At 37.4% G+C, this 14,212-nt stretch overlaps 1 protein-coding gene across 1 annotated transcript; it reads right to left on the bottom strand.

The window, feature by feature from the left end:
* Positions 1-5,229, bottom strand: LOC111661692 (uncharacterized). The gene is made up of 7 exons (XM_023415346.2): positions 5,099-5,229; positions 2,860-3,614; positions 2,466-2,657; positions 2,253-2,348; positions 1,646-1,778; positions 1,374-1,511; positions 1-1,034 (listed from the first exon to the last, which is right to left on the bottom strand). The coding sequence occupies exons 2-7, from the start codon at positions 3,610-3,612 to the stop codon at positions 991-993; spliced, it is 1,356 nt and encodes a 451-aa protein (XP_023271114.2). The 5' UTR covers positions 3,613-3,614; positions 5,099-5,229; the 3' UTR covers positions 1-990.
* Positions 5,230-14,212: the final 8,983 nt, after the last annotated feature.

The following is a 14,212-nucleotide window of genomic DNA, read 5'->3' as shown; positions in this document are numbered from 1 at the left end:
TCAGTTTGCATACAATATTTATTTCAAAACATTTCAATAAAAACTCAATTGTTACATAATGCAATGTGCAAAATTAGTTTCACCAATATTTGGTATCATATATAGCATTCTTTGTGTGCAATGGATCATTTTTATATGAAATTGGACACCTACATTTGGGAAAATATCAGCCAATGAAGGCTTCATTTTAAAAGCATTGTTGAAGCATCAACAGTACTTATATAAACGCCAAAGAGAGTAACACAATAATAAAAAATAAAAAAATAACAATAATATTAAAGCACAAAAGCACACATCTGCCATTTGCTGTGTGACAGTGACAGGACAGAAGAAAAACATTGTTTCTTTGCCTGTGCTGTGGGTGTCATAAGAAACATAAAACTATTTGACGGCTTCATTGGTCATCATCAACTTATCAAGTCAGGAGGTTTTTGTTTTTTTGCTTTTGACAGTAGTAATAAGGGCCTAACAGGTAACCAGACCCCAAACCCAAAATCTGTATAAACCATAACACCTGCTGCTGAAAGCCACTTGTTAACTTGATTTGGATTTGATGTTTGATTACTCTTTAACTGTTCAAATTTTTAATAGTGTTTCTCATTTGTTATCGTAGTTTGATTTACACCTGGGGCAGAGAGTTAGTGTATTTGCCTGCAATTAAGTAACTCGTAGGACAGAAATCCAGCAGTCCAACCATTACAAAACAAAACGGATTACATATAACAATGAATTCAAAACTTCAAAATTGATTCCCTTCTTGATTTCAGATTCTTCAACAGATATGAGAAGAGGCAGAGGGCGGTTGAAGAGTGACCACCCCCATCACACCTTCAACATTCATTCCCAGTGAGTTGATACAAAATTCAGCATGATCCTAATAATCTGGAATGTACTGTGTATAGCAAACATCTTGTGAGATGCTTGTATTGAGTACTTATAGTTATGGAAATTATAGTTTTCTTGGCTTTACTCGTGGGGGTTTCATTATTCTCATAGCATGGCCAGGCCCAGTGCACCCACAGTGATCAGCAGAGCTGTAAGGGAGAACAGAAGAACAATTATTAGGCATTGTACAAACTTTGCTCTTCTAAAGAAGACACCCAACGTTTCAGATATACATTTAACAAGACTAGGTCAAAATCTAGTATGTGGCTGGACTGCGTATGGTCAGTGATTGAGGATGAACTGTTTCAGCCCTTCATCTGTGCTCACATATACAGTATTTTAATACAGCTTAATACATCTTCTTTTTCTGTTGCTGACCACTGTAACTTGATCACTCAGTCAGTCAGTCAGTCAGGGACATTTGCACTTATAGGGCTATCCCCTGCTGTGGCCATCCAGCCAAAAACCACCTTATCTCTTATGCTTACCCTGCGTGAGTGATTGGTGGAATGTGATGCCGTGATTAGCGGTGGGGATAATTTCATTGTTGACGGTGGCACTAACATTTGTCAGGTCTACAACAGGGCTCCTAAATCGAGTGGTGGGGCTTCCCAGAACACCAGATGCTGAGAGAAGAAGCAAAAGACAGAAAAATCACTGACATGTTTTAAAATATTAATACATTGTCTATGATAGTCTCTGTGAAAGTTGACCGTTGAAAGTGCAGTATGAATGTGTATCTTTTAATATGTTAACTTACTCGGGTTGAAAGATCCATCGCTCAGTGAGATTGCGAAACCTGTTGTTCTAGTTGTTGCGCTTGGTAGAGTGGCAGCAAATGAGCACTGGATTCTTCTTCCATCGACTCTGCCCCTCACAGAGTTCACGTTCAGCTGCAGAGCAAAGAAAGATGATGAGAAGACAATGAGTATTCAATGGTCTGTTACTGTAATCTATATGTACATACCATGCAAACAGTGAGTGTGAATGAGTGTGTGTCTTGATATTGCCTGAGCAGCAGGTTCATAAAAGGGCATGTGTGGCAATTTGTGCATATTGACTGAACCAATCAATGTTGAGTCTCTGATCAGTATTTGACTTGAAGAACCAAAAGAAAATGACATATAACTACTGACATAGAAAAACAGGCTTCATAACCAAACCAGATCAGCTGTAACTACTGCTCTCCCTATCAATATTTTACAAAAATGTTTACATTATAGTTACATTTTTAGACTTTAGATTACTTTTGTGCGTGTGTGTGTGAAAAATCCAACAAAAGAATAAAAAGTATGCAGGACTACAGGGAACGTGGGATCCTCACCCAGCTCTACCCCCACCACTGCTCTGAGGCAGGTAGAACTCACCTCTCTTAAAACCAGCTCGCCATTGTTGAGGACAGTGCTAATGAAGCTGACAACACTATTGTTGTTTGCACAGACGTAGGTTGTGTCGTTGTTTCCCTGTGGTGCAGAACCAGAAACAGTTTAGACAGATGACTTCAAACAAACTGTGTGATTGTCTTATGGTTAGACTTGATGCTACTTTCATGTTTGAGAAAGTGCAAGAACTTGACATACCACTGTGTTGTCAGGTGACAGGGTGGCAGCGATGTAGCCGTCAGACTCTCCTGAGATGCTGAAGTCAAAGTTTGAGCCGCTCTGCTGTCTGGCAGCAAGGAAAAAACATGATCCTGTAGCGGATGGGTCGCACACAGAGGGCTCAGCCACACAGAGCTGTTGGGTCCCACACTCTGCCCTAGAAACAGGCGTCTGCAAGGAAGATGAGAGAGATTTAAATGGTTGGAGTAATGTGCACCTTCAAGTAGTTCAACACCAGAGGTGGGATAATGACGCTTTATGGTGCAGTGTCAAAAATAACCATTCCCAGTTTTAAATCCCATCCTAAATCCATTTGTTGTCTTATATTTCGTTATGCTGTTTTTTTTGCTTTTGTGTTTGTGACATCACTCACCTGAAGAGGTTCCACTGTCGTGTTAGGAGACAGTGGGGGAGCTGTTGTCACTGCAGTTGTTGTTGTTGTCATGTTTACTGCTGCTGTTGTCATGTTTCCTGCTGCTGTTGTCATGTTTACTGCTGCTGTTGTCATGTTTACTGCTGCTGTTGTCATGTTTACTGCTGTTGTTGTCATGTTTACTGCTGCTGTTGTCATGTTTACTGCTGTTGTTGTCATGTTTACTGCTGCTGTTGTCATGTTTCCCCCTGTTGTTGTTGTTGTCATGTTTCCCCCTGTTGTTGTTGTTGTCATGTTTCCCCCTGTTGTTGTTGTTGTCATGTTTCCCCCTGTTGTTGTTGTTGTCATGTTTCCTGTTGTTGCCGTCGTGTCTGGTGCTACAGTTGTCGTCATGCTTCCTGTTGTTGCCGTCGTGTCTGGTGCTACAGTTGTCGTCATGCTTGCTGTTGTTGCCGTCGTGGCTGGTACTACAGTTGTCGTCATGCTTGCTGTTGTTGCCGTCGTGGCTGGTGCTACACTTGTCGTCATGCTTGCTGTTGTTGCCGTCGTGGCTGGTGCTACACTTGTCGTCATGCTTGCTGTTGTTGCCGTCGTGGCTGGTACTACAGTTGTCGTCATGCTTGCTGTTGTTGCCGTCGTGGCTGGTGCTACAGTTGTCGTCATGCTTGCTGTCGTGCTTGATTGAGCATAGGTGTTCATAAACATGCAGGACAGCGTCACAAACAGGACGGTGAAAAGCAGTGTCTTGTCCATGCCTAGAATAGATAGGATAAGATTATTCAGTGAAACAGTATAATGAGACAATTCAGCAGATATATAGAATTCTACAGATAGGTGTGTGGTAACAGAAATCGTATCAGGTGAGAAAATATTTAAGTGAAATATTTTACTAAATATAGTTCACAGTAACCACAATTTATAAGTGATAGGCTGTTGTAAACTACTATTGAATTATGGTGGACAAGGCACGTAGGTTAGAAATTTTGACTAACTTTATCTTATCAATTTCCAGCAAGAAAGCTACAAAAAAAGTTTAGTCCAGGACTTTGCTATTGTGAAAGAAGTAATGCCTATATTCTTTATTTACTTATGTTCATTTGTGACAATAAGTTTTTCAAACTTTGTAGTCTTGAGACCAGGATTTGGTTGGTGGAGTGTTCTGGAGTTGTTTTGAGTAACTTTCTTCATATGGGTTAAGATGTTAAAGGTTGTATTAGCTTTTGTTTTGTTTTTTTATAAAGATGTAAATTCATATGAGTGCAATGTAATTCCCAGTCTGGCTGGTATATTTGTGGAATGTCGGATCACTAATGATGTGGCACCTTTATTTCAGAGGTGAAATAATAATACAGAAAAACAGTATTTTTGCAGGTTGCTCAGCAATACAGTTCACTCCTGGTTCAAAACAACAGCATGGCTGCTTGTATTAACTCTGAGAATGAATCACATTACATTTGCTAATTATCTAATTATGGGGCAGGCTACTCCTCCTAAAGAACACGTGTAGTACACACATAGTATACCTAATTTTCATACCTATTTTGAGCCAATTTTTTTATTTATTTTTTTTTCTTTCTTGAAGATATATTCTCTTAAAATGCCAATAGAGTGCAAACAAGTAGAATGTTTTAATTATATGATATAATGCAGTTCTAGTAAAACAAACAAACAAACAAAAAAACCTTTATAGATTGTAGGTCATATCAGCAACTCCTATTCCTATATCATTAAGGTGAAGATTTATTTAATAAAACTGTTCAGTGTGTAAACCAATATTTTAACAATATTTAACAGGAATGTATTTCCATTAACACATGAACACATCACATCTAACATGTAATTTAGCCTAATGTGGTTTTTTTGAATGGAAAAAGATTCAAATCATAATTTAACATAAGCTATATATGAAATCATACTTTTCTTATCCTTTACTTAACGAACAATACTTTTATTTTGATTTTAATTATATACAATTTTTAATAGCTGTTAATAATAAATTAAAATAACTGAAATTGTCATTAAAATGATTTGTAGATTTAATGTAATTATTGACTTTTAGAAGTCAATAGAAAAGAAAAGCTTTAAGAACAAATAATTACAAATGATAATTAATAAAGCTAAATGGGATTCAAAGAGAAACATGTATTCCATTGATTACATGTATACCATATGGTATTCTACAGAAGAAAAAGTTACATAATAATAATAATAATAATGATACACATAACAATGTGCCTACCTGTAGGTCTTCTTGTCCTCAGTTGAAAAGAGAAACTGGGTTAATCAGCCAAAGGAAGGGCAGTCCTGTGTAGTTTTATTCTCAGGTGTGTTTTACCTCCCCCGAGGTTAAGATGTGACACCTGTTCACTGTGTCTCACTATTTAAACTGAAGGGGGTGTGGAGAGTCGAGGCATCAGGACCAAAAAACTATGACATCATGGATGATGTTTCCAGAGGGTGGGGTTAGGAATAAGGGCTTGAGGGGCATGTGTCATAGAAACCACACGTGAATTTCTCCATGTCACTGCACATTGGACCTTAATTGTTTTTGTTTTTCTAAATGCATTACTTCCTTGAAGCCTCACAATGCCCATAACCAACATGATTTACCTTTACCCATAAGGAAACACTGTGATTGCTATCTTCCTAGATGGTTGTCTTAACTCATGTAATAGTAATTTAATAGTGTAACTTTTGTTTTTATAATGACTCTATGTGAAAATATTACATACAATACTTTTGTAATCGACATAAATATGAGTGGACAGATAGGACTGGTCCAGACCAAGAGGTGAACGTTCAAATTCTCTTTTTAGGCCATTCAAAAAACAGATTGAGGTTTCAATCAAAGTGACAGAAATTGTTAGAATGTCGCAGCACCTGGGAGACTTGTGCAGTAGTAGAGACTTGGAGTGCTCATTTAGATATGTAAAACAGAAAGAATTGGTGATTAGTTCGAAGTATTGGTGCCTGTATTCATGACCTATCTGCCAAATGCCTTATAAAGATGTCTTTTCTGTCGTGAGAGGTAACAACGTGCACAACGCGAAGCATGCATGTGAAAAGTGGCACAGGTCACTTTGTGAAACCAGTCATGAGACCGGTGAACACAATGCCAAGAACTGGTTTGAAAGTGGCAGTACAAGTTCGTTTGTTTGCGTCTATATCTCCATTGTGTTCTGTGGTTTCTTATGAACATTTACCCCCTAATTAATGAGCAGGCAAGTCCAGGCAGCTCTGAAATATCAATCTATGATCATGGACAGTGGTAGTTATTCAGGTAGCACTGCAGATTGTACACAACTGTGATCACAGGAGAGGATCTTGGTAAAATGATATTTTATTAAAGAACTCTGAAAGAAACAAACAAAAAAATTCACTTTTATTTTTACCACCCTTAGCTTTATAATCCAGTCCAGGAATGTTGAAAAAAGAGGTCCTACTGTCACAAACCAATAATAAATGAAATGAAGCACCTTTTAAAGTTAAAATAGACAATCAAATTAAATTTGCTGTCATGATCCTAAGTTGAAGAATGTTTTCTCTTCATAGAAAGCATTCACCTCAACTATGCATCCTGTGCAGCCTGCAAGTGTAAATTATGTAATGTCTTGTTAACCTCCAGGCAAAGGAAACATATACTGGCATAACCTGTGATTTTTATTTAAGTACGCAATCCTAATGTTGGTAATTGTACAGTAGAAACTGTGAAAACGTATGTCCTTTGGCTGCAGAATAAGCCACCACCCTTAAAGCTGCTTAACTTCCATCTTTTAAACTGTTTTCTGCCACAGGGCTTTTCTGTGAGCCTCATTCTTTTAGTAGAAAATCAACATTTTTTTTTCTCCATATTTTGCTTCAACTGATGAGGTTACTTTTGTATTTGATTATCCCCAGTTTTTTCCAACAAAGTATAGAAAATCAGGTGTGTTTAAATTTTAAGTATTTAGTTTTCCTGGTTCAACATATTGCCCAACCTCCTACACTTTGGAAAATCCCTGATGATAACAGCCTGTTAGTGATAAACACTGGAATATAAGTGCAACATGAAATAACATAAAACAGTGAGTAATTACATTATATTGCTTGATGGTAATGAATATGTAGTGGAAGTTTCATTGAGGAAAAGAATGTTTGGAAATATGATTCAAGAATAAACAATGGCACAGACTGAGTCACATTGTTACATGAAAGTCTCAGTCATGGCCTTGCTGTGTTAAACCTGTTTGGTTGGCATGGTAGCTGAAGTTTTCTGTTCTTATGAAACCAGTCTTGGTTTGTTTTAGCTCATATTCATGTGGTGTATCAGAAAGTGAGTCAGTGCTATATATGGATTTTTAAAATTAACTTTATGTTATGATTTCTTAGTCATCTGATTTTAGGCTGATTTGATAAAGGTAGAAATTTGTGTTACCCATAGAAATTTAATTCCTGTGGCTCACCTGTTAATTATTTATTTTATTTTTGCCAGTTTCCAAAGCAGAAAACTGCAAATTTAAAAAAAGGAACAGATCACTTTAAACTTGTTGTTAAGGTGTTGTTTTGTGCTGCATGGTGTTGTTTAAGCCATCATAATGCACGTGGTAGAGGTGTTAAGAACAACAGGTGTGTCAGCTGATGGCTCATTAAAGTAATTTACGGTCAGAGTCAATTATTTCTAGCTTCTGTAGTGAAGAAACGAAACGTCATTGAACTGGCTGCTGGCAAGAGGATGCTCTCAGGGATGAATCTGTTCCTAAAGGGTCCATTCACATCAACACTGTACCAAAGAGTATAATATAACCTCCATTTCTCTCATCTCACTTGATGGAGATCAGCTCATTAGGTTGCCTTAAGGTGGAATTAAAGTTCAGCACCAGAATTCATGCAGTACTAACGCTGCCTCTTCCTATGCACATATACAGCATTGTTTGTATGGCCCCATTTCTTTTGATGATTCTCCTTCTACTGTGAGTGTATGTAGTAATAAAAATAATAATTATACTAACTATCCCCAACCAGGCAATGTGTGCGTAGACGACCTTCAGTGCAGATTCTCTCCGTTTCCCTCTACAACCTGTGAGGGACATTAGGTAGATTGTAGCACTTTGCTGAGACTGAATTGATGAAGACACAAGCTGTCTGTTTACGATGTGATTACTTACATCCACAAGTCTAACACTAAATGCAAATAGCACATACCAAATATTTACCTACTCCTTCTACCCAAACAGTACTGCTGCAGTGTGTGACCAATGGTGGTACGCCCTTCAAGTAGTACATACACTCCAAGCACTTTGTTAGTAACACTTGTACACCTGCCTATTCATACAATTATCCAATTAACCAATCATGTGGTAGCAGTGAAATGCATGTAATCATGGAGATGCAGGTCCGGAGCTTCAGTTAATGTTCATATCCAACCACAGTGGCTTTGATTGTAGCAGGATTGTCATTGGTTTGAGTATTTTGTGAAACTGCACATACACACACGAGTCTCTAGTTTACTCAGAAAACCAAAAAGCATCCAGTGAGCAGCAGTTCTGTGAACGGAAATACCTTGCTGATAAGAGAGGTCAGACTGGTTGGAGGTGACAGAAAGGCTATAGTAACTCAAGGCAGATGAGTATGAAGGTAAAAAAATGCAAGCGGGTGTGGGATACAATCTAAGAACTTTAATTAGTCACACAAAAACCGAAAAAAATAAATAAATGTGAAACTAAAAGAAATCCAGAACACACATATGTAGTGTTAGGGTTACTTTTAAATTGAAGGTCAGGGGTTAAATATTCCTCGTAGTAGAAAGATTCAGAAAATTTTTAATTTTAATCTAATCTAATCTTTAAACACTATAGACTATTCAAACTTGACTATTTCATTACTCCCATCATGGCCATACCGCACTAGGGTTGGGCATGACGTATTATAACAGGTTTAACTGAAACTTTTGTGCTGCCAAGTTTATGTAACAATGATTTTCATTTTGTTTGATGTTTTCTTTTGACCAATTGCATTAATATGGTTTTAAAAAGAAGTTACCAAGTGGGGAGATCATTAAAACAAGTTTTTTTTTTTTCATTTTCCATGTCCTGTTTTGTTTCAAGATATCTGCACTTATTTCTTAAAAATCCAAACAAGGCAAAAAATTTGATTTGTAAGAGACACAGGTTGAAGACAGTTTTATTTCACTGGCAATTATAAGATTGTTTTCACAGATATTGTTAAATTATTATACGCATTGGCTGCAGTTTACAAACTATACTTTCATTTTAGCTGTTTACTTGATGTGTGTTTATATCCCATTGATTCTGAGGCAAAATAAAAACACTGTAATGCAACAAACAACATTAGTCAGAACATTTGGTGCAGTATTGAAGTTTTACTTCTTGAAAATCTTGGTTACAGAGTCGGCGCTTAGTACTGATGAAGATACAATCAGTCAGTCTAAGTAGTAAAAACTCCTCAACACAGCGTGACAGGTGGGAACATTACTAGTCACAATGTAATCGCACTTGTCCATCTTGGAAGCTTGAGCAGGACTCTGAGTGCGTCATTGAATACCAGCTAAAGCTTTTACATTTTTGTTTTCGTGTAACTGCACCACAGTGTCGTCATCACACCAATCATCCCTGATGATGTGACAGAAGTACCTTACTTACTTACTACCTTTAGCACTTGGTCTGCCATTAAGAGTGATGAACAATTTTCTTCTACTTTTAATAATCATGATAGCACTCTTTTTAGAGATAAACTTAATGTGATACTGTGCACCGCAGCTTGAGCATACTCTGAGCAGTCGCTGCACTTTAAGGAGACAGGACAATGAGATCATCAGCGTGCACCAGATGGTTAATGAAACTAGCTTGTTTGGCCATTGGTATAAAATCTATTGTACCTTGTGTTGTTGAAAGTTTCTGTAGTTGCCCTCACTGCCACCTTGTTCTTACTTTCTGTTCAGGCCACTTTTGCTGCTCATCATAAAGCACCTCCTGCTGGGAACCAGAGATGAGGAAAAGCAGAGGAGTTGTTTATGAACATCATTATGTTCATGCAGCTTTAACTTTCGTTATTACTCATTACTTGCATGTAATATGTAAAATACCAGTTTATTGATGAAGTTGTTACACCTGCTGCTCTGAACAGGTATTTAATAAACGTCAGATATTTGTGACGTGTGACAGATTGCTCTACATCGCAGTACTTCCTGATTGTGTTGTCAGTGCTATCTTGTTTGCTCAAGGCTGGTTTCAGGAAAAATTAGTCCACAAAAATCCAGCTCTGCAACATTCTGCTGAGTTTCCGTGCAGGAACTGAAAAGTAACAGCAGATTTACGGCATCTTCTAGTGTTTCTCTTTCTGTTTTATCTCACTTTGTCTCTCAGTTGCCCTGAGAGTATAGCATAACTTCCATTTCCGGTCTTGGCGAACCTGTCAGCGTCATTAATGGCATCTGTAACCCAGATCTACCCACATGTGTTTCAGAATTTATTCATTGATGCAAACAACTGGGAAACCACACACAAAAAAAAAACTACACAAAGCTGTCAGGTCAATGGGAACAAATTATGTAAAACATTTTATTGAAGCAGTTTTAGAGAGGTGTTGATTCAGCTGATCGTTTTGGACGATGTAGTTTGTGCTGCTGATGAATTGCATTATACGAAAAAGTGTTTCTATTATTTAGCCAACTCTCATTGATATAAATGGAGTACAAGGAAAAGACAAAAAAAAAAGACATTATACAGATGTTAGACGTCCAGGTGTGATGTACAATATAACTGAAAGACCTTTCTGTATGATGTGCAGGTCAATGGCACCACAAACTGCAGCCTCCAAAATGATCATAATGTTGAATTAACACACGAACTGAACGTTATAATCTTCATGAAGGGTTAGTTATAACAGGACTGTAGTGTTACACTGCATTGGTTTTTAGCTAGGTGTACTTATTAACCTGCCAGCGGAGCGTGGTGCTAAACATTAGTTCCTCCATGCAGACTTCTCTTTTTTTTTCTAAAGCCCATGTCACACAGCACTTGTTGACTTTTGTGAAGGGTAAATAAATTGTTTCAGCACATCCGTGTTGTCAAGGACCAGAGAGGTGTTTACTTAAGAGCAGCAAGGCTTGAGAGAAGTCGCCATCAAATGTGAGGACAAAAGACCTGGTTAAATTTTTATGGTAGTCATTAACAGTTAAGAGCGTTAACGGAATTGACTTAAGCTTTTGTCTGTATCTGAAATGTTCTAAAATGACTTTAAAACATGAGTGAACTCAACGGTCCTTTTTCTCTCTGAATGGCAAGTTACTTAAACTTAGTGCACACTGCTTTACTCTGCTGTTCATTACTTAAAACAAGAATACATTTATCTGTAAAAAGTACTTTTTACTAAAACTACATTTATTTATTAGTTTTTAACTTCACCATTTGCGGTATGAAGTGGTAGTTAGGTTTCATCTGATCTTCTGTTATCTTTTATTCTTCCATCCATCAGGGTAACTATCTGGTTTTGGATGCAAATGTTACAGCAGTTTGTCTTGAACAAACAGTTTGGCTTAAGGGTTTCACTCTTCAAGTCAGTTTTGAAGACTTTAGGTGTGCTCAGGAATTCTTCTGTTCTGCTTCTTTCTGGTTTTTCACCTTCCTCTTGTTCAGCTGTTGAACTCCTGCTGCTCTTATTGCAGCTCTGCTAATACTATTATGATGAAACCAGCTGCTCCTGCAACTAATACCACTGGTTCCACTACAGATGTGAATCTGCAGTTAAAGTTAATGCGAATAATGCCATCACCAACACTTAAACATTATATATACAGTATAACACTACTGCCTCTGTTATCTAGTGTTAATGGTAAATTGAAATGGTGGTGGGATCCCAATCCAAAAATAAATCTCGACTACTATTACTACTAATGACGTTTATTTAAAGTTGCAAAATGCTACACATAAAATAACAGATTGAAAACCGCAGTTACGAATACAGATGGTGTAAATTAGATTTTAAAAAAAAAGTAATTCAAATGAATAAGAAAAAGAAAATGATGTTTTATTGGAAGACTCAACCTAGTTTCCTCAAAGAACAAAAGTTATAGAAAAGAAAGAATACATTGGTGATAAACAGGTTTGGCAGCATAGATTCTTCCTGCGTCAGACTCATTACTGTCCGCACGTTACCTGTTTCCTGTAAATTGGCAGATACGCTTCACGTTGCGTCACATTAGGGGAAACATCTAGAGAAATGTGTGTTGTAGGGTTTTGGAAGTGAAGGAAGTATGATTAGTGTCTTAAATAACCGGTAAGGATATGTTGAATTCTGACCATTTTTGACATTGTGCAGATTATGCAGATATGGGCTGAAACTGAAACCAGTCTGAGTGGCGGAGGCATACAACCATGAGGTGGTAATTCTAGTTTACTGTATGTAATGAGTCATGAAGGTAGCCATTTATCATCATTAGCATTATATAAACAGTTAATAAACGTTTCATAACTCAGCAGACATAAGGACATTTTAAGTGTTAATTAAAGCAATTGCAACTTCTCCTGTGAAGACATATGTTATATCAATACATCTTTACTTTACTATATAATTATTCATTATCTGTTTATACAGCAGCTCATCTGGAAATATGTAACAGTCCTTTTTAAGCTTCACATTTCAATCTTGCTCTCTTGGAAGGAATTCTGTTGCAGTCAGTACATATTATTCAGACATAAAGTTAATATCCATCAAGCTGTACTGTTGTCATTGCTGGACAAAGTTCTTCCCGCATTAATGTTCTTTTATTAGTCGTAGTGCGACATGGTTCAATAAGCGTGAAGGCCAGGTTGATGTAGTGAATGGACATGAGAGATTTGATAATTTCTCTGATAAGGCTGAGTGACTCAACTCAAACTTTACACAACAGCCAAAATATGACCAAAGTCAACATTGTGTTGTAGCAAGTAGACATAAACACACAATCGTCAATCCAACAAAGGGAGATGCATAACAAGATGCAGAAAAGAACACAGGTCATTAAACACAAATCTGATAGCAGTCTGTTTTTTATAGATAAACTCATCCTGTGGCTATTATTACAAACATGTTTAACCACTCATTCTTGTTTATGACTAGTCTGCTTAAAAAGGTTGAATTGTGCAGTTGCTATTGAGGGAAGATATAAGCTCATTCAAGTGTTGTAATGGCACAGAACATGATTTTTTAACAATAGTGCATCTATGTTACATACATAGTTTTGGGTTCAATAGTTAATTTGTTAAGGTCACTGTCAGATGAAGTGTATAAGTATCTGTATTGCGGCCAGCAGCTTGAGTTTGAGCTATTTCTGAAGCACCAGTTGTCTCTGTTTTTAACAAATTTTGAATTTGTTAAAATCATTGGAATCATTGTCTTAAGTTGCGGCTGCCTACTTTCTGTGTTACCTGTCACCATGACCCTCCACCAGCTAAACTTTCCTAAGATCTCAGGCCAGTTTCAGGACCCATAATCCTATATATTGTTATTTTATCTCTTACATCTGGCATCATCTACACCAACCTTATCTCACCTTGATCCATCTCTAAACTTCTTCTTTTCAAAAGTACTTTAAAGACTTCAAAGTACAAAAGTACTTCTTCAAACTTTTCAGTCACTCCACTGCAACTGACAGAACCTGTAGCCTTAATAAAATTTAAATGGGTAAGTTGTATAGAAATTCACACCCTGAACAGTTGTCATGGAGGAAATATGAATTAGCTATAGAGACCAAAACTGTTTATTTCTGCTGTAAAGTTGGGCATTTTAACATGGGGAGTCTATGGGGATTGACTTGCTTTTGGAGCCAGCCTCAAACGGCCATTCGGAGAGCTGCAGTTTTTCGTACGTTCGTGCTGGCCTAATCTTTTTAGCTTTGGAGGTTGCTGCTTGGCTAAAACAGCAAGTCATCCTATCTTTTGTTGCTCAACTTTCGTTTTTTTTTTTCTGGCCTCCACTTCAGTTGAATGATTCTCTTTAGGGACTTCCTCTTACAGAAGAAACACATGAAGACTTGCTTAAAAAAGTGTTTTGGTTGTGTCCCTATTTCCTTTTCATAAATGTGCTTGCTTTTTATTGGCTAGGTTCCAAGTTTAATAACAGTGTGTATGTAATTAACCTAAGGTGAAATGGTGGGTGACCGAAATGTGATAAACAGAGGAATTCATGAAAAAGGGCTTTGAGAGCCGGACATGCGGGGTTGTCTTTCAACTTTGTTCCCTTTCATGCATGCATCACTCCCTGAGCACAAGATGATCACGTGTCACCTGCCTCTGAATCATTTGCTTCCTTCTGTTGATCTATTGAGTTCCTACCTTTCACAACAGGGGCAAGTAGTGTGATACAGAAGGGACAAAAA

Source organism: Seriola lalandi, unplaced genomic scaffold (assembly GCF_002814215.2).
Source record: "Seriola lalandi dorsalis isolate HSWRI2012SDOR001 ecotype SW California unplaced genomic scaffold, Sedor1 jcf7180002054549, whole genome shotgun sequence".
Lineage (NCBI taxonomy): Eukaryota > Metazoa > Chordata > Actinopteri > Carangiformes > Carangidae > Seriola > Seriola lalandi.
Note: the sequence above shows the minus strand (reverse complement) of the source record. Positions and strands in the feature narration are given on the sequence as shown.